This window comes from Sus scrofa, chromosome 1 (genome assembly GCF_054392235.1).
Source record: "Sus scrofa isolate SSC_HxYL_T2T_F1_AM1 chromosome 1, Sscrofa_HxYL_maternal_Yorkshire_Landrace_v2.0, whole genome shotgun sequence".
Taxonomy (NCBI): Eukaryota; Metazoa; Chordata; class Mammalia; order Artiodactyla; family Suidae; genus Sus; species Sus scrofa.
Genome location: NC_139383.1, coordinates 212,714,639 through 212,742,237, shown reverse-complemented (window position 1 = coordinate 212,742,237; position 27,599 = coordinate 212,714,639). Strand labels below are relative to the sequence as shown.

The 27,599-nt window shown below is 39.4% G+C and overlaps 1 protein-coding gene and 2 long non-coding RNA genes across 21 annotated transcripts in view; 2 read left to right on the top strand and 1 right to left on the bottom strand.

The window, feature by feature from the left end:
• Window positions 1-10,100, top strand: part of FOCAD (focadhesin) — a 317,387-nt gene extending 307,287 nt beyond the window's left edge. For all 16 annotated transcript variants that reach the window (XR_014820926.1, XR_014820919.1, XR_014820920.1 and 13 more), the window contains 5 exons: window positions 1,083-1,260; window positions 2,718-2,815; window positions 4,280-4,531; window positions 6,995-7,070; window positions 9,702-10,100. Coding sequence is in view for 12 of the 16 variants with exons in the window: in XM_021063120.2 (XP_020918779.1) it covers window positions 1,083-1,260; window positions 2,718-2,815; window positions 4,280-4,531; window positions 6,995-7,070; window positions 9,702-9,775 (678 nt within the window). In the remaining 4 variants the exon portion in view is untranslated. The remainder of the gene's footprint in view (window positions 1-1,082; window positions 1,261-2,717; window positions 2,816-4,279; window positions 4,532-6,994; window positions 7,071-9,701) is intronic.
• Window positions 258-26,997, bottom strand: LOC146406991 (uncharacterized). 4 transcript variants are annotated; one of them, XR_014820929.1, is made up of 3 exons: window positions 26,848-26,997; window positions 24,937-25,035; window positions 258-4,601 (listed from the first exon to the last, which is right to left on the bottom strand). It is a non-coding gene; the product is annotated as an uncharacterized LOC146406991 (long non-coding RNA). The 4 variants fall into 4 exon arrangements; XR_014820933.1 differs by lacking the exon at window positions 24,937-25,035 and adding an exon at window positions 14,449-14,500; XR_014820932.1 differs by lacking the exon at window positions 24,937-25,035.
• Window positions 11,096-16,245, top strand: LOC146406992 (uncharacterized). The gene is made up of 2 exons (XR_014820941.1): window positions 11,096-11,171; window positions 14,007-16,245. It is a non-coding gene; the product is annotated as an uncharacterized LOC146406992 (long non-coding RNA).
• Window positions 26,998-27,599: the final 602 nt, after the last annotated feature.

Genomic DNA, 27,599 nt, shown 5'->3' with positions numbered 1-27,599 from the left:
GAGCTGTGGGGTAGGTCGCAATCGCGGCTCGTATCTGGCGTTACTGCGGCTGTGGCATAGGCCAGCGGCAACAACTCTGATTAGACCCCTAGCCTGGGAACCTCCACATGCCACTGGTGTGGCCCTATAAAGACAAAAGACAAAAACCCCAAAAACTCTTATGAATAGGGAAGCTGCCAAAGTCATCGTAGCAGATACACATTTTCCCAAAACTCTAATTTTTGCTTAAAAGCTCAAACTTTATCACTGACAACAAATACAGTCAAGCATTTTATTTGAAGTGACAGTCTCACTTCCTTCACTTTTAAAAAATAATCAAATACCCAGTTTGCATAACCATAGTTTGTCCATCAAGCATTCTTTCAAGTAAATGGTGTTCCATGACAGGAGTGGCTATTTCAGCTCACATCTTAATCTCACATGTGTTTTTTCTTGAGACAGCCATCATACTCGGTGCAGTCAGTTATGCATTCTTCCCATTTTGTCATACAGAATATTAAAAAGATAGTGTACTCAAGGGCAGAAGTTTAATGAAACTAATAATTTTTATTGTTTACAAGGATATTTTAAATGAAACTAGCTTCTCAAAAAAATGAAAGTGTCAGTGAAAAACACAATGAATATTACCTCAGTTTAAGGGCTATTATGAACATAGTTTGACCTCACAGACCCTCTAAAAGGGTCTTGAGGTCCCCCAGAGGTCTGTGAACTACACTTTGTGAAGTGCCAAATGAACACATGCTAAGTGCTGAAAATGGTGCCTGGCACATAATAAGTACTGTATTTGTTATTATGTTGTTTTTATTATTTCTGTATCTTTACTCAACATCCTCACCAATTAACCCCTGAAGTCACTTACGGTTTTTATGAGGAAAAAGGAGGTGACATTATAACCATCTATCTGTACGTATGTTTTAATATAGCTCACAGGCACATAGGTTACGTGCCGCAGGAAGTGAAGCATTTTAGCATTTGGAATGGTAATCAACTTCCTACTCAACTTTGTGTTTTGCCCTTGCCCCTGAGGTTCTCTAATGACTTCAGTTAATTTAATAGTAACTGAACGATTTGCTTTTTTGCAGAGTAGCGTAGAAAAAGCTGCCTTTGTCAGACTGTACTTGGTCTCTCAAGGACGATTCCCCTTGATGGGCTTGACTGATGTGCTCAGCGTTGCTGTCCAGCACCATGAGAAAGACACACTGGGCTGGATGATACTGCACAGCTTATATCAGGCCCGCATTGTGAGCCACGCCAACACCGGTAAGGCCAGCCTGGGGCGAGCATTGGGAACAGAAGGGTTGGCTTCCCATGGCTTTTAGGTTGTCATTGTTTCCTCAAACTTGAAAATTATATTTTTTTAAATTATAGTTGATTTATAATGTTTCTTCAATTTCTATTGTACAGCAAAGTAACCCAATCACACACAGTCCCCTGTGCTTTACAGTAGGGCCCCATTGCCCATCCATTCCAAATGTAATAGTTTGCCTCTACCAACCCCAAACTCCCTGTCCATCTCACTCCTACCCCCTACCCCCTATCCCTGGCAACCATGAGTCTGCTCTCCTTGGCCATGATCTATTTCTGTTTTATAGATAGGATCATCTTTGCCATATTCTAGACTCCACATATAGGTGATATCATATGGTATTTGTCTTTTTCTGACTTACTTCACTTAGTATGAGAATCTCTAGTCCCATCCATCTCAACTTAAAAATTAGTTTAGTGCTTCCTGACCCAGGTGAGGCTTTGATACCCCCAAAGGCAGACTGCCTTGGATAGAAACGAACAGTTACAACTCTCATCATCAACTCTTTGGAGGTGGGAATTAATTCTCTTGGAGATTTTTATCTTGCATTTGGCCCTCCAGGCCCTCAGAGATATAAGCAAGTTTATCAGGTTGATTCTGCCTGCTTTGCCAGATGGATGTTGATTGATTCTGCCTGATGTTTTCATGAAAATGCCTTTTGGGTGGTTCTTTAACAAGCATGAGAAAAAGAAAGCAACAGAAACAGATTAAATAGTTCTTCTATAGAAGGACTTCTGAGGGGTGGGAAGAAGAAAGTCCAGAAACCCTGACTACTATTTTCCTTTTTATGTTTTCAGAAAAACAACTAATTATCAAAGATTTAACATTGCTAGCCGGTTGGCATGCCAGATATCTCTGAGTGTGTTTAATGTTGAGAAACTCCAATAAATGCATTTAACTACTTTATCACAGGTTTGAAGAATAAATTAGCTTTTAAAACTAAAGACAGGAGTTCCATTCATGGCTCAGCAGAGACAAATCTGACTAGTATCCATGAGGAAGCAGTTTTGATCCCTGGCCCCGCTCAGTGGGTTAAGGATCTGGTGTTGCCATGAGCTGTGGTGTAGGTCGCAGATGCAGCTCCGATCCTGTGTTGCTGTGGCTGTGGTGTAGACCTGGAGCAACAGCTCCTATTCGGCCCCTAGCCTGGGAATCTCCATATGCCGTGGGTGCAGCCCTTAAAAAATAATAACTAAAAAAAAACCTAAAGACAAAATATGGTCATCTAATGTAAATGGTATTAAAGAACTCTCTCACAAGTGAGCACAGGTGTCAGGTATCTTAAAAGACTTGACACTGTTGCGCGGAGTTCTCACCGGATGTTTTGCTTTAGTTAAAATGGTCATCACTGGTCTATTTTACATTGCAGAGAGGAGCCACAGCCTGGTAAGAAAATGTCCTTTTGTTTCAGGGGTTTTGAAGAGAATGGAGTGGCTCTTGGAACTGATGGGTTATATCAGAAATGTTGCTTACCAGTCAACGTCTGTTCAGAACAAGGCCCTTGATGAGGTACAATCTAGGAGAGTAATTTGTCACTTCCCTAAAATACAGAATTTCTATTTGTTCTCCCCGAAGAGAAGTATGTTGCCGCTTGCAGCTTTCCTTCCTTCCTTCCTTTTATTTTTGGGAAACAAGGATAACAACTCTCTGATGTTACAAGGAAATGGATGTTCTTACCAGGCTCTTGGAGACACCCACGGCTGCCCTTTGAAAAATATTTTCAACAGAACACATTCCTTAATGGGCAGCACACAAAGGATTCTAGCTGGAGAGGGAGCCTAGGGTCCTGACTTGGGCTGGATCCCACAAGGAATGTGGAGTACAGGGACCTGGCCTCTGCACTGGCCCAGAGCACAGCTTTAGACACCTGGTTTGAAGGGGTCCTGAAGTGTATGCCAGGAATCTGTGTTTGTACCAATATTTATGTGCACATATTGGAGAGGAATTTTCATCTCACTTGCAAATTACCTATGACCCCAAAAAGTGAGTAAAAAAAAATAGATTAATTAAAAAATGAACAGTAGCACTTTCCTACTGTCCTCATTTTCTTGACCCAGCTGCTTACTGTGCGTTTTTTGTTTTAGTATTTTTAGTATTTTTCTCTAGCCATATTTTAGGAACCTCCTGTTTAGTGTGTGAGTAAAATATGCATAACCTGGGATGTTGTTTGATATTCTGCCCAGCTTTTCTGCAGAGCTGTGTGTCTTTTTGAAATTTTCATTAGTGAGATTAGGAATTTTAAGAGATTAAGAGGTACTTTTAAAAATTTTTTTTGAACTAGTATGATCTATCCTTTCTCTTCTTCTTCATTTCCTCTTCTTTATTAACCTGCTCTGCTTCCTTACAGAAATCTTTAAAAATTGGAAAATGTGGATAAGCAGAAAAAAGCCTAATTTAAATCACAGTAATACAATAACTCAGAGGTAGCCCTTGTTACCACCATTTCTACAAGTGTCTAGATTAGTCTGAAATCTAAATGGATGGATTCCAAAAATATTTTTAATGTATGTGGAGAGTCATTTGTTATGATTTCTGTTCAAAAGTAGAATGTACATGTTTTTAAAAATCAGTTTTGGCCACATAACAATAAGCCTAAATATCCCTGTCCAAATCCCTCTTAATTAATTTTAAATCTCTTTGAAAACACCAAAACAGAGGAATGTTTGGATCTCAGTACGATTAAACGTTAAATAAATTATGTTTCTCCTGAAATGTTAAAATAATGATAATGAAACTGCTGGGTCTCTGTCCTCACAAAAAAAGGATCCTTCAAACCTTTCCAAACCCCAGAATATCTCTCATTAAGGACAAAATAGAGTTTGCTGTTCAGTCCACTTCCTCTTCTAGGGCAGGGGGAAGGGCTGAGTGAAGAGGAAGATAACATTGCATCACCATGGGAGCTGCATATGTGAACATGTGTTCCTTTGAATTGTTAAAACATATGACCTAATCTTGTTTCTCTTTCCTCTGGAGGCTTTGGACTTCTTGTTGCTGATATTTGCAACCGCAGTGGTTGCATGGGCAGATCACGCTGCTCCTCTCCTCCTCGGCCTCAGTGCCAGTTGGTTGCCATGGCATCAGGAAAATGGCCCAGCTGGGCCAGCATCAAACTTCCTTGGCAGGAGTCCATTGCACAGGGTCACTCTGCAGGAGGCTCTCACTCTCCTTCCCAGTAGCATGCCTCTTCTGCTTCAGAAAGAGCCATGGAAGGAGCAGACCCAGAAGGTAGGTTGGGCAGCCACCTGCTTGTCAGGGCATGCGGCCTGTTTTCTCTTCTGCAGTTCCTGCTGTAGAACTAAGGTTGGAATCAAGTGAAATTTGACTTAGACTACCTCCTTTTTCTCATCCCCAAATCTCAGCCAGATGCCGAGCCTCGAAGATTGAGGCTAGCCCAGGCTCAGGGTAACTGTTGAGTAAAAACAACAGCAGTGACAGCAGCCATGACTTGCTTACAGTCAGGGGTGAGGTAGAAGGGAAAGCTTATACTTGCCTTCATTTATTGAGGGCATGTGTTCTTGATCTTGGGAATGAGTAAGTCTCTTGAGAGCTGAGAATTTGAGTGAGGAGGCAGGAAGGCAAGTTCAAGATTGCAAGATGGTATGAGGGGGCAGGGGTGGGGTGGGGTGGGGTGGGAGGTTCCCATTGTGGCTCAATGGAAAGAAGATCTGACTAGTATCCATGAGGATGCAGGTTCGATCCCTGGCATCGCTCAGTGCGTTAAGGATCCAGTGTTGCCATTAGCTGTGGTGTAGGTCGCAAGCGCTGCTTGGATCTGGCGTTGCTGTGGCGTGGTGTAGGCCAGCGGCTATAGCTCTGAATCAGCCTCTAGCCTGGGAACCTCCTTATGCTGCAGGTGTGGCCCTAAAAAGACAAAAAAAAAAAAAAAAAAAAAAAGAATTAACAATTCCTGTGGATAGGCCCAGGAAATCTTCCAAGGAGAGATGTGAATCTGGAGTGTCCATCTTTTACCATATTTAGGGCTCCCCACAGCTTATTCAACACTATAGCGATGTTCCTAGTGCCCACTGTGCTTCTGGCCTGTGCTGGATCCTGTGGGGGGATTTGTAAAGGCCAAAGGTCATCACCTTTGCGCTCAGGAAAATCCAAATTTTAGAAGCACCTTTTTGTTTTTGTTTTTGTTTTATAATCTTTTTGGCCACACCCATAATGTGGAAATTCCTGGGCCAGGGATCAAACCCATGCCCCAGCAGCAGCCTGAGCCACAGCAGTGACAAGGCCTGATCCTTAACCCACTACACCACCTGGGATCTCCCCTTTTGGTTTTTAATATTGCATTTCCCCGTGCTACTAGCTGTCACGCGGCATGTATGAAAATACGTTGCATCCCGTATTTCTCATTACATGGCTCTGACCTGTCTTGAATTGTCCATTGAAAGATTTTTTGTTTTGAATCCCATTTAATCAAAAGTGGATTTTTATGAGGTTGCAGGCTTAAAGCCAACTTTTTGTGGCTTATTCTTAAAATCTGGACATAATCTTTAAAAATATTTCTGAATACTGGAACTACAGTTAAGCCATGAACAACTCCACTGAGCGTCTCAATTAAAATGCCTTTGTTTTCTTAAACCTGATAAGCATTAGTATTATTGCCCCAAATTTTGGATTTTCTTTTTCATTTTAAGTCAAAATAAATTTAAATGTAGTATCCTATTCCCTCATATTATTTCTGGCCTGGGACACCCATTTCGCTTTGGACTACAGTGTTGACATCCTGCATCTGTGATGTATTTGTAGTACTTGGTTTATGTACTTACTGGGAGGATATGATAAAACTAAGGAAAAGAAAACACAAAAAAAGTTTTAATTAAAGCAGGGAACTAGGAATATTTTACTCTTCAACCCAGCTTCTATGTCCAAAGTTATAACCCCTACCTACTACCTACAGCTAATATATGTTTTTCAGTGAGTCAATATTGGGAATATTTAGTCAATGAAATTACCCTGTATCTAATTCAAAAACAATTTCAGCTGCACCCTGGGAGATCAGTCAAACTCATGAATACTGTGAGTTTTTACCTCATTTGCAGGATTTATTTGCAGTTTACACGCTTGGGTCTACCTGGCAAATTGTTTTATGCATTGTTCTCTTGCATTTCAACTTTGTTTCATAGCCATTTGAAAACTGTTCTCAGCTATAAAAACATATTTTATTTTAGAAACAGGGGCTTACATCTGATGTATTTCCTTATTTACTGCCCAGCCTAGGGGCCAAGGCTTGATGTGCACAGAACCAGGTGGCTGGCAGCATGATATGAAAAAAGGGTGTAAGACTTTGATGCCAAGTGTTCAAATATTGACTCTGCCAGTCACTGGGAGTGGACTTGGGCAAGGTCCTTAACCTCTTTGGGCTTCTTAGAGCGATGAGACCTAATGTTCGTGGCACATGGGAGGCCCTCTGGGCCCATGTCTGCCTCACTGTTAAAACCTATAGCAAGTCCCAGGCTATTCAAAGGAGGAAGGAGGTTTGACTTTGCTGGGTCATTTAATTAAATGAGACCTATTTCCAACTTTACCATCTCTTTTGCCTTGTCCTATCTGCTTTCCACTTTCCTAGCTTGTCTAGGCACTATCACCCTGATACACATATATGAAGGCCCAAAGTTCAGAATGATGTCTTACTGATAGTGAGATTGTTTTCACTGATACTGTTCTTCATTTTCACTCTAGTTCATTGACTGGCTATTCAGCATCATGGAAAGCCCTAAAGAAGGCCTCTCAGCAAAATCCAGGGATCTTTTAAAAGGTATTACACTTCCATGCTTTTCTGCCCAATTCTGTGAAAAACCATCTAGTGTTGTCGGTGCTCCAGAAGAGCATTCTAGTGTGTGTTGTCTCCTGAAAGGGCTGGTCTTGGTTCAGTTTAGAGCAGTAATCTAAACTGTCACCAGTATGGCATTTTGAATTAGAAAATAAATTCAAAAAAGAGTCCCCTTGCCTTTAATTTTCACTTAAATGGTCTTTAAATGTTTTCTTATAATCATAATATGACTTTAATTAAAATTTAGAAAATTCAGGAGTGCATAAGTTTGTCACATCTTCTGTTAAATTTATGTCTAAATACTTTATTTTTGATGTTATTGAACATGGAATTGTTTTCTTAATTTTATTTTAGGATAGGGCATTGTAAATGTGTAGAATACAATGAATTTTTGTACCATTGACCTTTGAACAACACAGGTTTGAAGCATGCAGGTCCACTTATATGCAGACTTTTTTCAATAGTAAATAATATAGAACTACATTATCTGGATCTGGTTGAATCTAGATGCAGAACTGCAGATAAAAAGGAATCCTGGAGTTCCCGTCATGGCGCAGTAGTTAACGAATCCGACTAGGAACCATGAGGTTGCGGGTTCGGTCCCTGCCCTTGCTCAGTGGGTTAATGATCCGGCGTTGCCGTGAGCTGTGGTGTAGGTTGCAGACGCAGCTCGGATCCCGCGTTGCTGTGGCTCTGGCGTAGGCCGGTGGCTACAGCTCCGATTCGACCCCTAGCCTGGGAATCTCCATATGCCGAGGGAGCGGCCCAAGAAATAGCAACAACAACAACAAAAGACAAAAGACAAAAAAAAAAAGACAAAATTTAGAAAATTCAGAAAAGTAAAAAGAATAAGCAATGAGGAATCCAGAATTCCATTGCCCAATAACAGTTTTATTTTTCCTAAGTTTTTGCTCCCTCTGTGTATGAGTGTTGTTTTAACATTTTTATCATAGACAATTGAAAAAAAAATGTACATACATACTTTTAAGTACTACTTTTTTTATGTTAAAATTATTTTAAAAGCATTTCAACATGTTCTTACACTGGCTTCATAGGTAGTATTTTTAATGGCTGCATAGTATTTTGCAGAGGGAGTTGGACATTTTCCATGCTTCCAGGTATTTAGATGGTGTTTGTATTTTTTATTTGACTGATCCACAAATACAATCTTCCTGTGAAAATTATGTCAATTTTTTTATACTGAAATCTGAAGTCTTCTGGTAAGGACTCTGTGGCCTGAGACAGCTTGTACTGTCATCCACATCTTGGGATTTGGGGTCTGGGTCATACCAGTGGTGCTCTTGATGCCCTGACACCCTATAAGTTGCTTCACTGAAAAGTCTTACCTTGGGAAAGCTACCCACTTTCGAACTCTTGTGATAAATGACCATATTTTACTTTAGGGTCTAATTTATTTATTGCCCAATAAGGAGGCATTTCTTAATGTATTGGTGCTGATCTTTCTTCTCACATCCAAAGTGGGTAGGAGGGCGTGTTTAGGAAGGTGATTCTGATCAATCACAGAACTTCCCAGGAAATCAGGGCAGTGGTCTAACATAATTCACTTGACTCTTCCCTAGAGACTTGCTGCTAGGATTGCCTCCATTTGTTGGGGGAAACTCTTCCTTGGGGAGTTTGGACTCTTTTTTTTTTTTTTTTTTTTCCCCTGCACTTACAGCTTATGGAAATTCCCAGATTAAACCCATGCCACAGCAAGTGACCTGAGCCACAGCAGTGACAACACTGGATCCCCAGCCCACTGAGCCACCTGGGACTCTCAGCTTGGACTCATTTCTAATGGCCTTGGGTCCATAATACCATTGGTTGTTCCAAACATATACTGTCTTAGGTCATGAAGATAACAATTGATACCAATGAGGAAAATCATTATATTGGTCAAGGAAATACATGTTCACTTGGTCATATATTCGAGGGCTTACTAGAGTCACACACAGTTACTGTGTAACTCTGGCTTACCTTCATTCCTTCACACTAATATATTTTAAATTACATCTTAATATATTTACATTATACTTATATTAGTATCTAAAATAAGATATATAATAAGTCACCTACAGGGATTATATATAACTTCCCTACTTTAAATTGATCCCTGAGGGACCCATGACAGGTAAGAAAATGTATATGTTCACATACGGTTTAGTACAGTCATGCTTGCTCCATTGAGCCCATGAACCCTAAGTTCATTACAGGATCAGTTTTTCTGTTGTTTACCTTTTAGTTAAACATTTAGTGGAAAAATCATGTTCATGTAGAAAAGTCCACACGTCATAAGTAGATTTTTACAAAGGGAACACATCAATGTAATTAGCACCCAGACTAAGAAAAAGAACATCACCTGCATTCCAGAAGTCAGTTTTGGTTTTAATTTTGCAGAATTTCCCACTAACTGTTTGCAAACTAACTTAAAAAAAAAAAATCTTTTTTTCTCAACCTTGATTACTCGTTTTCTTTCATTAAATAAGGCTTGATGGGAATTCTCAAAGATTAGCCAAGTGACAATAAGCCAAGTTCTAATACCTTTTTGATCTAAATGACCTTTGAAAATGCAGTTCCACTAGATACAACAGTGCACTTTATTTTTTGTCCCCTTAGCCACCCTGCTGTCCTTGAGAGTTCTCCCAGAGTTTAAGAAGAAAGCCGTATGGACCAGAGCATATGGTTGGTGAACAGTTTTTGCGGTAACCAGCAACATTCTCAGCTGAATGAGGAAAACCATGCAGACAGGAGGAATTTTTCAGAATTAGTGTCTGGGATTACTGAGACATGATGCAGAGGGCTGAGGGTCATGAAAGGGTGGCTGCATAACTGACAGCTTGAACCATGCACGCCAGGAGACGGAAGGGCTATTGCTTCGGTATCCAGGGCAGTTGAGACTGACACAAGAACTTGAATTTTCTTTTATTTCACTAGAGTTCAATCTGAAGATTTTCTTTGTGAAAAATTGAATATATCATCCCCCCCAAAAAAATTCTAGTAAAATAATCTTGTGAATTTTGTGCATATGACTTTTGTTTTAAGGCATGGGGAAGGTTTTGCTAGCAAAACTATAGTGGTGACAGTGAAATCTATTTCCCATGAATTCTCTAGAGGGTATTCATTGATTCAGTGAGTTAGACTGTTTTCTTATTGCTAAAATGCTCTTGGAACTGCTCCATAACTATAAATAATAAGTGTGGTGTTAAACTTGAGCTAAATCAGACTCATTAGTCGTGGCGATAATTTTCTTATGCTTGGGTCTCCTGAATGTAAGTGAGAGTTACCTCATTCAAAATAAGGAAGGAGAGGTGTCTTTGCTTGGGGTGTGGCAGAAGCAACGTGGGGTGCACTTCTGGTTCAGCCTGAGTCTTTGAGTCCCTGGGAGGTGGGGACTATCATTGACCAGGCCTGGGTCATATGTCCATCCATCTGAATCAGGTTTCCCCCAGATCTCGAAAGGTGATGACATGCTAAGCAAGCAAAAAATGGCAAATATCTCCTCAAAAGATCAATTTTTTTTAATTTTTTTTTTTTTGGTAAATACACATCTGTCTTAATCAGGTGACTAAGTGGCCTAATGCCAAGTAAATGAAGGAATGTGACAGTATCCTCAAGGGTTGCATTTTACTCAGGGGCTTGGAGTCAGCCAGGAATTTAATTTGCTCTGATTGCTAATTATTATTTCTTCATGCAGCCATTAATCAGAGCTGTCTTTAGCCAGTCACACAAACATACCAATGTATACATATATGAGATTACGGGGGAGAAAATATGTACCACTGGAATAATATATCTTTTTTTGTCTATCATGCCATAGCAGTGCCCTGTACTTTACAAGCACCAGGGAGCTTTTTTATTCCCGTGTGGCGTGTACCTTCATGTTGTCACCAAGTGTTCCTACCACATAGATTAAAAACTGCTCTGCTAATTTTATTTTCTAAATATATAGATTTATGATTCTAAGTTTTAAGTATTTGTAGGTCACTGTGTAACTCACACTCTGTTTCTAGGTCACAGCTCTTTCTTTTGCTGAATTCCATAGGGTGCCAAGACTCTTACAGAAAAGGGGGAAAGGTGAGCTCTCAGGTAATACTAACTGCATCACCAGTATTTCATCTCTACTACTTCCTCACAGGCTGGGCTGGAGGAAAATGAGTTCTAAGAAAGCCAAAACAGAAAATTTATGTGAGAAGCCACCTCAGCTTTCTTATACTTCCCACCAAGGGGAGGTGGAAAATTCTAACATCTATTATTAGGTAATAAATGTAACTAGAGTATCACTTGCATTATCTTATTTAACCCTTGTAACAATGCTCTGAAGAGGCATTTTTTTCTTGTTTTAAATGGAGAGAATATATCTAATATGTGGCAGAGCTACTACACCTGGAGCTAAGGTCATAGCAGCCCAGATCCAGTGCTCTTTCTACTGCATCTGGCTCATCAGCACCCACTTTCAGACGAAATTGGCCACCAAGGATTAAACCTCATTCATGCTTAACATAGGTTGCTGTAATCAGATAAAAGAAGCACCATTGTCTCTTGTTAATAAGTCTCTGGAACTGGGAATTAGGAGTTCTAGTGTGACTTCTTCATGGCATAAAGGACATAGATTCCTGAGCCAATTGGCAAATGTGGGTGGCAGTAAAGAACAGTAAAGAGGATGTGGGCTCTGAAGAGCTACTCTAGCATTTCCCCCTCCAGCTCCCACCCAGGGGGCAGACTCACTAATGTTCAACAAAAAGGATGGAGAAGCAGCCCAGTCTTCGAAACCCAGACTGCCTTTTTCAATTCAGCCCAGTTTCTTCTCATTCAAACTTTGTCCTTACTCCTGACTTGACAAGACAACAGAAGACTACAAAAGGGAGGAAATAAGATCTGTCTGTATCCTCTCTTCTCTAGCTCCCTCTTTTTGTTTTCAGCAGCCCTGGGTTTAAGAGTCATAGGACTGTTCTATTCATGGGAAGCTCAAAAGGGTCTAAAATGTCAGATTCTAAATTTGAAACTCTGAAGGTTCTAAACTCTAATTATGCTAAGATGTAGGTCACTGGAATAATAAGACCCTTTCTCCTGGTTACCTGTCTGACCTCAGGTAAGAATTAAGGTATTCCCGTAGGATAGTTCAGTTTGTCCTCCAGAAACCAGAAGTCTCTGCTCTTTGAGACCAGATGTTCAAAACTATATACAAAAGGAAAAGTTTCCTTACAAATCATCTTCTGTTAGTTTTTGAAATCACAAGTTACCAAGACAAATAGCATGCTGGGGTATACTAACAAATCAACGTGTGGGATTAAGGCCATGTTATGTGTCTCAGAAGTATCCAAACACTCTGACTCTTGATTTGAAAAGTGTACACTTGGAACAGATGTTGGGATCCATGCAAGTGCCTAATATCTTTGTGTTTTATTTATAGTGTAATGGCTCCATGGTAACTAAATGGCTATTAATCACCTTTTTTTTTGATTAATTGACACGTTAACTTCTCCAAAATAATTTTAACCAAAGATGACAATTATATAAGGAGTAAGACTTTTTTAAGGACTCAACTACCATCTTGAAATAGCTGAATCACTTTGAAAGTAGTAGTTTTAGGTTTTTGGTAAACATTTTAGCAAATTGCTGTTTTAGAAGAGAAACCTGACTGTTTGGTAAAGAAGATGGGGCCTTTGTTAAAGCCAGAGTCATAAGCTACGTCTTTAGGTCTCTGACCTCACAGCCTATTCATAGCTGCAGGCATTTCAAATGGAACCAGGGGACAGAATATATCTGGAACAGTTCATATCCTTCATTGCTTTTATGGGACGACACCCTGACAGCATCATCTTCATGTATAAATAAATGTATATTATTGCTGCTCTGGTGCTGGATAAGAAAATATGCTTTTATATTTTCTAGAAGGAAATGCTTTATTCTAATCCTCAAAACTTTTAGGTCTCAACTTTTTAAATGTATGATTCATAAAATATTTATGAAGTTATATGCATGCTGTTAAACTGCATAAACCAAGATTCTTTGAAATTGCAATTTAGAAAGATCATCTGATTCTTGCCACACACAGAGAACTTGTGAAATAATATCCAGCCAGACTATTAGATATGGAAGTGAATAAAAATGACAGTGAGGAATCCCTGACTTGGGCTTCATTTTTTGCTGAAAGAAATAACCTACCTAAACAAAGTAGTTGTCAGAATTGAAAGAATACAAAAATATGCTTTATAAATTCTAAAATATAATATAAATGCTTCACTTTTGTCCATTTCACTGACAAATAAATAGCAGTTGTAATGCTTAAAACATTTCTGACAACGTGTATGTTGGGACTTGGGAAGATTAAAAATATTGTTCTCTTTAACAAAGCACTGGAGAAACAAGTAGCATAATAAGGAAAAATATTTATATAAATTGTCTTAAAAACTTCTGTATGTTTATTTGTACATGAGGTACCCTTTGAGATTAATCAAATATAACTGAAATATCACCTAATTAATCTGATATGCTTTTTAAAATAGTTTTTTTTTTTCTGGATGTAGTAGCAGTAATCCATGAGTTGAGGGTTGCACAGCAATTAAGCATGTCTACTCTGCACCACAATACAAGGTTCTGAGGTACAAAGTAAACAGGATATGACCTTCCTGCCCTTGTGCAGCTTACATTCAGAAAATATGTATCAGTAAACCATCATGTAAAAGAAAAGACATCTAGGAAACATGTCATAAATTTCCTACTTCTGTATGGTCCTTTATAATTTACAGAAGTTTACCATATTTCATTTTCTCTTCACAACAACCTTAGGCAGTTAAGGAAACCGGAACTCAGGAAGTCATTCAGTTAGTAAATATTGGGGCAGGATTTCAAATAAAAACCGATCTTGAGAAGATTATACAGAGTGGAGTAGAAAGACCCTGAGCTCACTTCCTTTCACAGGCACACCAAAATCACAACTCATGAAGAATAACCATCAATTCTTCCTACCAGAAGAAGATCTTCCTAACAGAACCTACCAGAAAAGATCTTCTACAACTAAAGATATAAAAAAGGAACCATAATGAGATGAGTATGGGGTGAGTTACAATATAGTCAAAATTCCATACCCTTGGGTGTGTGATCCACGAGCAGGAAAATAATTAGAATTGCAGAGTTTCTCCCAAAGGAGTAAGAGGTCTGAGCCCTACACTGGGCTTCCTGGTTTAGGGGTCCTGCACCAAGAAGATGAACCCATAGAGCATTTGGCTTTGAAGTCTAGCAGGGCTTGCTTTTGGGAGTCCCAGAGAGCTGGGAAAAATAAAGACTTTATTCTTAAAGGGTGCACACAAAATCTGACCCAGGGCAAAAACAGTAATTTGAGAGGAACCTGGATCAGACCTACCTGCTGATCATGGAGAGTCTCCCAAAGAGGCAGGAGGCAACTGCAGCTCACCCTAGGGACAAAGACACTGGTAGCAGCCACTTTGAGGAACTCCTTCTACCACATGAACACTGATGCTGGTGGGCCCAGTTGTGGAATCCTCCCTCTAGCTTATTAGTACCAGCACCAACCCCACCCTTGCCCAATAGTCTATAAGCACAAATGTTGGCACACCTCAGGCCAGGCAACTAACTTGGACACAGCCCCAGCCACTGGCAGAAAGGCTGCCTTAAGAACCCCCTGAGCTCAAAAATCACCTCAGAACATGGCCTTGACCACCAGACAGCCCACGACCCAGCCCAATGCACAAGCACACAGGCTCTAAACTCAGACCGTTGGAGACCCCAAGCCAGAGACCACCAAAACAAGCTCCACTCATCTGTGAGTGGGCACCAATCCTAGATATTCCAGGGTTAAGGACCCACCTTCTAAGGAACCTGCTTTAACCTTGGGTCCAGCCTTAATCACCAGGGGTCAGAATCAGTCCCAGAACAATTACAGTCCCATAACCTGTGGACCCAGCCCACCCACCAGAAGGCCAAATCCTGCCTGAGAATAGGTGGGCCTTGGCCCTGCCCACTATCAGGCCAATATAAGCTTTAAGACACCCTGCACCCTGCAGGCAACTATGTCAGGAACCACCCCACTAACCAGCAATCTGATACCTGCTAAGTGACACTGGGCCTGCAATCAGAACCTAGGACCCAGCTCTGCCTGCCCAGTAGGCAGGCACTAAACCCAGGACATTGTTTTACCCATTAATGGGCAGGGAAGTGTGCCAAGGTTTCCTAGATCCTGACATCACCCATCAATGAACCAGCACCAGCCCAAGGGCCCGTTGGGGTTCTGCAGTCAGTCACTTCCTGACCTACTGTTTCCAACCAGTGACAAGCAGCCTACACACAAGGTACGACCTTGCAACCAAATCGACCAGAGGCAAACCAAGCCTACTAGATCATTCACATAGTCAGCCCACTAAAGCAGAAAGACCCATGAGGCTTTCACAGAATGAATCTAGAGCGTAGAGTTCTGGTGACAAGAATGGAGTGCACTGCTGGGATACAGAGGAACGTCTCCTACAAAAGGCCAATTCTCCAGGGTTGGGAAACATAACTGACCTACCAGATACATAAAAATAGAAATAGCAAGTTAGGCAAAATGAGGTGACAGAGGAACATGCTCCAAACATAGGAACAAGATAAAACCTGAGAAGAACGACTAAGTAAAGTGGAGATAAGCAATCTACTTGAGAAAGAGTTCAGGGTAGTGGTTGTAAAGATAATCAAAGAACTCAATGGATGCACGGAACAAGAAGGCAGAAGGTTTTAACAAAGAGTTAGAAAATATAAAGAACAAAGAGGTGAATATAATAATTGAAGTGAAAAATACATTAGAAGGAGTCAAGAGTAGATTAAATGATACAGAGGAATGGATCATCGAGCTGGAAGATGGAGTAACATAAGGCACTGATGCTAAACATAAAAAAGAATGAAAAAGAATGAGGACAGTATAAGAGACCTCTAGGACAACATCAAACACACTAATATTTACATTATAGGGGTCCCAGAAGGAACAGAGAGAGAGAAAGGGGCTGAAAACATAATTGAAGATGTAATAGCTGAAAAGTTCTCTATCCTAGGAAAAGAAACAGACATCCAAGTCCAATAAATACGGAAAGTCCCATACAGACAGGATGAACCCAAAGAATACTACACCAAGACACACTGTAACTAAAATGGCAAAAACAAAAGATAAAAAGAGAATACAAAACAGCAAGGGAAGAGCAACACACTAAATACAAGGGAGCCCACATAAAGCTATTGGCTGATTTTTCAGTAGAAACTCTGCAGGCCAAAAGGGAGAGGCTCAATATATTTAAAGTTATAAAAGGAAAACCCTACAACCAAGAATACACTACCTGGCAAGGCTTTTGCCCATATTTAATGCAGAGGTCAAAAGCTTCACAGACAGGCAGAGACTAAAAGATTCATCACCACCAAACCTGCTTTATAAGAAATGTTTTTTGTTTGTTTTTTTAGGGCTGCTACTGCAGCATATGAAGGTCCCCAGGATAGGGGTTGAATCGGAGCTATAGTTGCTGGCCTATGCCACAGCAATGCCAGATCTGAGCCACGTTGTGACCAACACCACAGCTCATGGCTATGCCAGATCCTTAACCCACTGAGCAAGGCCAGGGGTCCAACCTGCATCCTCATGGATACTAGTCAGATTGTTTCTGCTGAGCCATGATGGGAACTTCTATAAGAAATGTTAAAGGAACTTATCTAAGCAAAAAAGAAAAGGACAAACAGGAAACCTGAAAATTACAAAAGGAAAAATTCATCAGTAAAATCAAACGTACACTAAAAGTAGGAAATCATCCACACAAAAACCTAGTAGGAAGATCAAAAAGCGAAAGTACTAAAATTATCTATATTCAAAATAAGGGGTACCAAAAACACTCATATGTAAAATATGATATGAAAAACAGTAATTGTGAGTGGGCAAGAGTAAAAGTGCAGGGTTGTTAAAATGCATTTGATGTTAAGAGGTCGGCAACTTAAAACAATCATATGTAGATGATAGATAGATAGATAGAGCTATATATAAACCTTATAGTAACCACAAATCAAAAATTGGTAATAGATACACATACAAACACAAAAAAAGGAATCCAAATATACCACTAAAGACAGTAAAAAAAAAAAAAAAATGAGATAACAAAAAAAGAAAAAGACCCATAAAGAAAACGCCAATACAATTAACAAAATGACAACAATAACATGTCAATAATTAAACATAAATGGACTAAATGCTCCAACCAAAAAAAATGAAGTGGATGAATGAATACAAAAACAAGACTCATATGTATGTTGCCTATAAGACACGCACTTCAGATCTAAAAACACACAGAGAGTGAAAGTGAGGGGATGGAAAAATGTACTCCATGCAAATGTAAATAAAAATAAAGCTGGGGCAGGAATACTTATGTCAGACAAAATAGACTTTAAAATAAAGACTGTTGTAAGAGACTAGAAGGAAATGACATGATGATGGGATCAATCCAAGAAAATATAACAACTAAATACATATGCATCCAACATAGGAGCATACATAAAGTAAATATTAACAGACATTAAGGGAGAAATTGAAAGTAACACAGTAATAGTAGGGGATTTTTTACACCCTTTTTACATCAACGAACAGACCATCCACACAGAAAATCAATAAGGAAAATTTGATATTAAATAACAAATGTGAGGCCAGATGGAATATATGTAGAATGTTCCAGCAAAAAGAATATACATTCTTTTTTAAGTGCACATGGAATATTCTCCTAGATCACATTTTCAAGACCATAGTAAATTTAAGAACAAGCCTCAGTAAACTTAAAAAAACTGAAATCATATCAAGCATTCTTTCTGACAGCAATGTTATGTGACTAGAAATCAACCACGAGGGAAAAAACCTGCAAAAAATACAAACATGTGGAGGCTATACAATATGCTACCAAACAACCAGTAGATCACTGGGAAAAAAAAACCATCAAAGAGGAAATCAAAAAATAGCTGGAGGAAAATTAAAACAAAAACAATCCCTTGTGGTTCATGCCAAATGTATGGGATGCAGCAAAAGCAATTCTAAGAGGGAAGTTTATAGCAATACAAGCTTATCTCAGAAAACAAGAAAAATCTTAAACAACTTCACCTTATACCTAAAGGAGATAACGGTGATACTAAGAACAAACAAAACCCAAATTTAATAGAAGGAAAGAAGTCATAAAGATCTGAGAAGAAATAAATGAAATAAAACCTAAAACAAAACAATTAAAAAAAAAAAAAAAGGAGTTCCCATTATGACTCACCAGAAATGAATCTGACTAGCATCTATGAGGAAGCAGGTTTGATCCCTGGCCTTGCTCAGTGGGCTAAGGGTCCAGTATTGCTGTGAGCTGTGGTAAAGGTAGCAGACTTGGCTTGGATCTGGTGTTGTTCTGCCTGTGGCATAAGCCAGCAGCTACAGCTCTGATTTGACCCCTAGCCTGGGAACCTCCATATATCATTGGTGCAGCCCTAAAATGACAAAAGACCAAAAAAAAAAAAGACCAATGAAACTAAGAGCTGCTGCTTTAAAATGTTAAATTGATCAACCTATAGCCAGGTTCATCAAGAATAAAAGGGCACAAATTTATAAAATCAGAAATGAAAAAGAAATTACAAATGACACCACAGAAATACAAAGGACAAGTGACTACTACAAACAATTACATGCCAATAAAATGGAAAATCTGAACAGACAAATTAGCAGTAGTGAAGCTGAATCAGTAATGAAATTGAATTCATAGTAAACTCCCAACAAACAAATGTCAGGATCAGACAACTGCACAGGTGAATTCTATAAAATACTTAAAGAAGAATAAACAACTATCCTTCTTAAACTATTCCAAAAAATAGCAGAGCAAGGAATTCTTCTGAATTCATTCTACAAGGCCAGTAGGCCTTATACCAAAACGAGACAGATTTCACAAAAAAAGAAAATTACCAGCCAATATCACTTATTAACATAGATGCAAAAACCCTCAACAAAATATTAGCAAACCCAATCCAGCAAAACATCAAAAGGATGTTTACATCATGATCAAGTAGGATTTATCCCAGGGATGCAAGAATTCTTCAGTATCCACAAATCAATGTGATATACTATGTTAACAAACTGTACATGATTTAATTTGAAAAGATAAGTGCACCCTACTGTTCATAGCAGCATTATTTACAACTGCTAAGATGAGGAAGCAACCTAAGTATCCATCAGCAAATCAATAGATAAAGAAGATGTGGTACTTGGTACTGACCAGAGCTTGGGACAATATTGCAGCATAGAAGGAACTGAGCTCACCTTTTCTCATGAAAACACTAAAATCACAACTGCTGAACAACCATAGACAAAAAAGCCTGGAACCTACCAAAATTAATATTCTACATCCAAAGACAAAGAAGAAGCCACAATGAGATAGCAGTGGTGCATTTGTGTTAGAATCAAATCCCATACCAACTAGGTAGATGATCCACAAACTGGAAAATAGTTATATTGCAGAAGCTCTCCTACAGGACTGAGAGTTCTAAGTCCCATGTCAGGATCCCCAGCCTTAGGGTCTGGCTTCTGGAGGATGAGACTTCAGAGCACCTGGCTTTGAGGCCGGCAGGGCTTGATTGCAGGAGCTCCATAGAATGGGGGAAAACAGAAACTCCACCCTTGGAGGGTACACACAAGTTCTTGTGCACACCAAGACACAGAAAAAGCAGTGACTTCATGGGAGCCTGGGCCAGACCTACCTGCTGTTTTGGAATCTCCTGAGGAGGTGGGGGATGGCTGTGGCTCACTGTGGGATGAAGGCACTGGTGGTGGAGGTATCTGGGAGTGCACACTGGCATGAGTTCTATTGAAGAGTGCCATTTTGACACCAACACCTGGCTCCACCCAACGCTTCAATGCTGATAGGGCTCAAGCCAATAACCAACAGGATAGGAAAACAACCCCACCCATCATCAGATGGGCTGCCTAAAGTCATCCTGAGCTCACAGCCACCTATAAATACAGGCCCTTACATGGTGCTTCCCACCAGAGGGACAAGACACAGCTCTATCCACCAGTTGGCAGGTACCAGTCCCTCCCACCAGGAAGCCTACAAAAGCCTATGGATCAGTCTTATCAACCAGGGGGCAGACACCAGAAGCAAAAGGAACAGCAATCCTGTAGCATGTGGAACAGACAACAAACACAGAAGTTAGACAAAATGAGATAGCAGAGGAAAATGTTCTAGATGAAGAAATGAGATAAAACCCCAGAACAACAACTAAGTGAAATAGAAAGAGGCAACCTACCTGCTAAAGAATTCATATTAATGACAGGAAAGATTCAAGCTCTCAGAAAAAGAATGGAGGCACAGACCAAGAAGATACACGAAATGTTTAACAAATAGCTAGAAAATACAAAGAACAACAAAGTTGAATAATACAGTAACTGCAAATGAAAAATACACTAGAAGGAATCAATAAGAATAAATGAAACAAAAAAAATTAAGTGAGCTGGAAGACAGAATGTTGACAAGCACGTCTGTGGAAGAGAATTTTTTTCAATCTTTAAAAAGATTGAAAAGAAATGAGGAAAGTTTAAGAGTCCTCTGGGACAACATTAAAAGCATAAACATTTGCATTGTAGGGGTCCCAGAAGGAGTAGAGGAGAGAAAGGGCCTGAGAAAATATTTTAAAATAGCCAAAAACTTATCTTCCCTGGGAAAGCAGTCACCCAAGACCAGAAGATGCAGAGTCCCACACAGGATAAACCACAGAGGAACATGCCAACACACATATTAATCAAAATAACAAAAATTAAAGAGAAAATATTAAAAAAAAAAACAAGGAAAAGGCAACAAATAACATATAAGGGAATCCTCACATGGTTATCAGCTGATTTTTCAGCAGAAACTCTGCAGGCCAGAAGAGTGACACAATATATTTTAAATGATGAAAGGGATAAACCTACAACAAAAAATACTCTACCCAGCAAGGCTCTTGTTCAGATTTGATGGAGAAATCAAAAGTTTTATAGACAAGCAAAAGCTAAGAGAATTCTATATCACTAAACCAGCTTTATAACAAAGAAACAAGGATTTCTCCAGGTGGAAAAGAAAATGCCACAACTAGAAACAAGAAAATTACAAATGGAAAGATGACTGGAAAAGACAAACATACAGTAAAGGAAGGAAATAATCCACACACAAATGTAATATCAAAACTAGCGACATGAGAAGAGGAGACAGTTACAGGATATTGAAAATGCATCCGAAACTAAGAAACCAGAAACTTAATCTTGTACATATACAATTGCATGGGGGTGTGGAGACGATATATATATCTCATGCTTGGTGCAAACCAAACATTTAAAATAGTTGCATACACAGAAAAGACTGGGGGAAACAGAGACCCCATTCAAAAAGGTGCAAATAGGCTTTCATATGCATTGTATCCCAGAGCAAAGCAGAGAATCCATAGGAATCTGGGTTGTACCTGACTGCAGTTCTTGGAGGATCTCCTGGATAAATGGAATGACTATGGCTCGTTGTGCGGGAAGGATATTGGAGGCACAGGTCATGGGAATATTCATCAGTGTGTGATCCTCTAGAGGTGGCCATTTTGGGAAAATCCAGCCCCACCTATCAGCAGTGAAAAGCCCAGGGCCAAACAATAATCCAGGTGGAATCACAGCCCCACCCATCAGTAAAGAGGCTGCCTAAAGAAGCCCCAGAAACACAGCCATATCTAATCTCACTCAGGGACAAAGCCCCACCCACCAGAAGGAAAAGAATCTTGAAGATGATGCAAGACACCGGAAATAAACTGGAGACAAAGATTGATAATTTACAGGAAACATTGAGCCAAGAAACACGAGATTTAAAACTTAAGCAAGCAGAGATGCAAAATATAATAACTGAAATAAAAATTCATTAGAAGCAACCAACAGCAGAATATAGGAGGCAGAAGAATGAATAAACGAGATAGATGGAGGACATACTAGTGGAAATCACTGATGCAGAACAGAAAAGAGAAAAAGATTGAAAAGAAGTAAAGAAAGTCAAGAGAACTCTGGGACAACATCAAATGCACCAACATCCATATTACAGGGGTGCCAAAACGAGAAGAGAGAGAGAAAGGGACAGAAAAAAATATTCAAAGAGATAATAGTCCAAAAAAATCCCTAACATGTGAAAGAACCCATTCACTCAAATACAGCTAGCACAAAGAGTAGCATATAAAAGAAACCCAAGGAGGAATACCCTGAGACACATATTTAAAAAAAATGATCAAAATTAAAGACAAAGAGAAAACATTGAAAGCAGGTAAGGGAAAGAAACAAATAACATAAAAGGGAACCCCAATAAGATTGTCAGCAGATTTTTCAGGAAAAATCCTGCAGGCCAGAAGGGAGTGGCACAATATACTTAATGTGATGAAAGGAAAAAAACCTCCAAATGAAATAGAAATGATGAAAATCATAGAAAAGATCATAAAACAAAACAAAAAAAAAACTCAGTTCTTTGAAAAGATCAACAAAACTGATAAACCCTTAGCCATATTTATCAAGAAAAAAAGAGAGAGGATTCAAATCAATAAAATTAGAAACAAAAAAAAGAGAAATTACAATGGACATCACAGAAATAGAAAGGATCACAAGAGACTACTACATGCAACTATATGCCAATAAAATGGACAATCTAGAAGAAATGGACAAATTCTTAGAAGAGTACACTCTTTCAAGAGTAAACCCAAGATGAAATAGAAAAGATGAGTGGACCAGTTGCAAGTAATGAAATTGAAACTGTGATTTTAAAACTTCCAACAACAACAACAAAAAAATCTAGGACCAGATGGCTTCACAGGCTAATTCTATCAAACATTTAGGGAAGAGCTAATACCAATCCTTCTGAAACTATTAAAAAACACTGCAGAGGAAGGAACACTCCCAAACTCATTCTATGAGGCCACCATCATCCTGATAACAAAAAAAAAAGATACCACACACACAAAAAGAAAATCACAGGCCAAAATCACTGATGAACATAGATGCAAAAATCTTCAACAAAATACTAGCAAACCAAATCCATCAATACATTAAAAGGATTGTACATCCTGATCAGGTGGGATTTATCCCAGGGGTGCAAGGATTCTTCAATATATGCAAATCAATCAGTGTGATACAACACATTAACAAACTGAAGAATAAAAAACATGATCTTCTCAGTAGATGCACCAAAAGTCTTTGACAAAATCCAATACCTACTTCTGGTAAAAAACCCTTCAGAAAGTGGGCATAGAAGGAACCTACCTCAACATAATACAAGCTGTATATGACAAACCCAGAGCTAAACATCATTCTCAATGGTGAAAAGCTGAAAGAATTCCCACTGAGATCAGAAACAAGACAGGGATGTCTGCTCTTGCCACTACTATTCAACACAGTTTTGGAAGTCCTAGCTACTGCAATCAGAGAAGAAAAAGAAATAAAAGGAATCCAAATTGGAAAGGAAGAAGTAAAACTATCACTGTTTGCAGATGACATGATACTATACCTAGAAAACCTTAAAGTTCCTACCAGAAAACTGTTATAACACATCAACGAATTTGGCAAAGTCACAGAATACAAAATACATACACAGAAATCAACTGCATTTATATAGTAACAATGAAATATCAGGAAAAAATTAGGGAAAAATTCCATTTACCGTTTTATCAAAAAGAATAAAATACTTAGGAATAAACCTACCTAAAGAGATGAAAGAAATCAAAGATGACACAAACAGATGGAAAGACATACAATGCTCTTGGATTGGAAGAATCGATATTATCAAAATGACTATCTTGCCCAAGGAAATCTACAAATTCAATGCAATCCCTATCAAAGTACCAAGGATATTTTTCACAGAACTAAAACAAAATATTTTAAAGTTTGTCTGGAAGCACAAAAGATCCAGAATAGCCAAAGCCATCCTGAGAAAGAAAAATGTAGCTGGAGGAATCAGGCTCCCTGACTTCATACTACACTACAAAGCTACAGTCATCAAAACCACATGGTACTGGCACAAAGACATAAATATTGATCAGTGGAACAGGATAGAAAGCCCAGAATTGAACCCACACATCTATAATCAACTAATCTGTAACAAAGTAGGCGAGAATATACAATGGAGAAAAGACAGCCCCTTCAATAAGTGGTGCTGCTGACATTGGAAAGCCACATCTAAAAGAATGAAATTAGAACACTTCTTAACACCATACACAAAAATAAACTCAAAATGGATTAAAGACCTAAATAGAAGACTGGATATTATAAAACTCTTATAGGACAACATAGGCCAAACACTCTCTGACAAAAAACACAGCAATATCTTCTCAGATCCACCTCCTAGAGTAATGACAATAAAAACAAAAATAAATAAATGGGACTTAATTAAACTTAAAACTTCGCACAGCAATGGAAACCCTAAATCAAAGAAAAAGGCAACCCCCAGAATGGGAGAAAATATTTGCAAATGAAGCGACTAAAATTTATAAACACCTCCTGCAGCTCAATACCAAAAAAACCAAACAACCCCATCAAAAAATGGCCATCAAGTCTAAGAGACAGTCTGCAAAGAAGACATACAGATGGCCCCAAAACACATGAAAAGATGTTCGACATCACTAATTATTAAAAAATGCAATTCAAAACCATTATGAGGTACCACCTTCCACCAGCCAGAATGACCATCATCAAAAAGTCTATCAACAATAAATCCTGGAGAGGGTGTGGAAGAAAGGTAACTCTCTTACACTGTTTAGTGGGAATATAAATTGGTAAAACCACTGTGGAAAACAGCATGGAGATTCCTCAGAAAACTGAAAATAGAATTACCTTGTGATCCAGCAATCCTACTCCTGGACATCTTATCCAGAGAAAACCATGACTCGAAAAGATACAGGTACTCCAGTGTTCATTGCAGCACTATATAACCTATACATAATGGAATATTACTCAGCCATTAAAAGGAAAGAAATAACAGCATTTTGCAGCAACATGGATAGACCTAGAAATCATCATGCCAAGTAAACATCGTATGGTTATCACTTACATGTGGAATCCAAAGAAAGGACAAAATGAACTTCTTTGCAGAACAGATACTGACTCACAGACTTTGAAAAACTTATGGTTCCCAAAGGAGACAGGTTCAGGGGATGCAGAAATGGGCTGGGGGTTTGGGATGGAAATGCTATAAAATTGGGTTATGATGCTCATTGTACAACTATAAATGTAATAAAATTCATCAATTAACTTTTAAAAAATAAAATAAAGTCACAAAAGACATAGAAGGATATTACATAATCATTAAAGGAGATATAACAATCAAAGGAGATATAACAACTGTAAATATATATGCACCCAACATAGGATCACCTCAATATATAAGACAATTGGTAACAACCATAAAGGGAGAAACCAAGAATAAGACAATAATAGTGGGGGGCTGTAACAAGCCACCTACATCAATGGACAAATCATCCAGACAGCAAACCAATAGGGAAACTTTGGCCTTAAACAACATCTTAGACCTGATAGACTTAACTAATATTTATAGAATATTCCATCCAAAAGCAAGATAATGTACATTCTTTTCAAGTATACATGGCAAAGTCTCCACAACAGATCACATACTGGGCCATAAAACAAGACTCAGTAAATTTAAGAAAACTGAAATCATATCAAGCAATTTTTCCAACAACAACACTGTGAGATTAGAAATAAACAAGAAAAAAAATTGCAAAAAACACAAAGACATGGAAGCTAAACAATATGATACCAAACAACCAGTGGTGCACTGAAGAAATGAAAGATGAAATAAAAAATACCTAGAAACAAATGAAAATACAACAAATCCTATGGGATGCAGTGAAAGCATTTCTAAAAGGGAAGTTTACAGAAATAAAACCTTACCTCAGGGAACAAGACAAATTTCAAATGAACAACCCAAACTTACACCTAAAGCAGTAGAGAAAGAAGGACAAACAAAAGCCAAATATAGTAGAAGGAAAGAAATCGTAAAGATCAGATCATAAGTAAATGAAATAGAGACAAAGAAAAGATCAATGAAACTAAAACTTGCTTCTCTGAAAAGATCAACAAAATTGGTAAGGATCAAGATGGCATAGGAGTAAGACATCATGCTCACCTTCTCCCACACACAAATCAACATGTAAAATGATTTGCATATCTATTGAACACTGGCAGAAAAACTTAAACCTCCAAAAAGGGCAAGAAACTCTTAACATAACTGTGTAGAACAAAAGAAAAAGAGAGAGAAAAAGAATCAGGACGGGACTAGTATTCCTGAGAGGGAGCAGTGAAAGAGAAAAGGCACTGACATCCTGGGAACACACCTAACTGACAGGGAGATCAGCTGAGATGGAGGGACCTCAAAGTCGCCAAGAAAAGCACAGCAGCTGGACTGAGGAGGGCAAAGCGGAGGGAGAATAGCACAGATCATCTACACCACTTCCCTAGACACTACAGTCTAAGACACTGGGGTGGGGATTGGGCACTGAAACTCAGGGTCTGGAGGTCAGTTCCAGGGACAGGACTAGGGCTGGCTATATGGGGATAGCTGAGGGGCTAAGGAGTGGTGTGCCACTTGCAGGGGAATAGTGTGCTATGGGCTGGGGAGAGGAACTCCATGGCAGAGGGAACCAAGGAGGAGGTCTGAGGCCACAGGAGAAGCAAGGCTTTTGGGGAGGGAAAGAAGAGGAGGGGCAGACCGCCATAGGAATCTACCTTTGCATGGGTGCTCGGGATCTCAGATGGCAGGCACCTCTGGTGCAGGCTACAGGTGGCGAGAAACCACTTGCTTGGGCTACCAGAGACTGGGCACTTCTTGCGCAGGCTATGGGTGGCTGGGCACCTCTTGTGAGGGCTAACGGCAGTGGGGGGCTAAGTGTGATGTGGTTCCTTTTGCATGATCTACAGGCAGCAGGGATATATTGCAGCAGTTATCTCAGAGACCAGATGGAGGCATGGCCTGCCACCACTGGGGTCCTGTCAGTGTGCTCCATCTGTGGCCCTAGTTGCCCCAGGGGTTGGCCAAAAAAAAAAAAAAGGCACTGCAACTGAGCACCACCCATTGCTGCTCTCACTCCCCTGGGAACACACCCACCCTGCTGCCACCATTGCCAAACCATCACAGTTATCTCTGACTCCTGAGGTGGTAGTGGCCCACCAACACAAGAGGTCCCTAAACAGATACCACCTGAGGCCCCAATCACCTCAGAAGAGGGCACTGCAATCAAACACTACCTGTTATTACTTTCACTCCCCTGGGAACTCACATGCCCTGATGTTGCCACTGCCAAATGACCTGGGAACCTTGTAAATATTACTAAGGCTCATTACCACTTCCCAGGGCCCTGCAGCTAGGAGTAGTTTGCATTGCCTTCCTGCAGGTCCTTGCTGCTGTTAAGAGCCCAGCAACCAGGCACTGACTACTAGCCCTACCCATTACCTCCTTCTCCCTGGAAACACACTCAGCA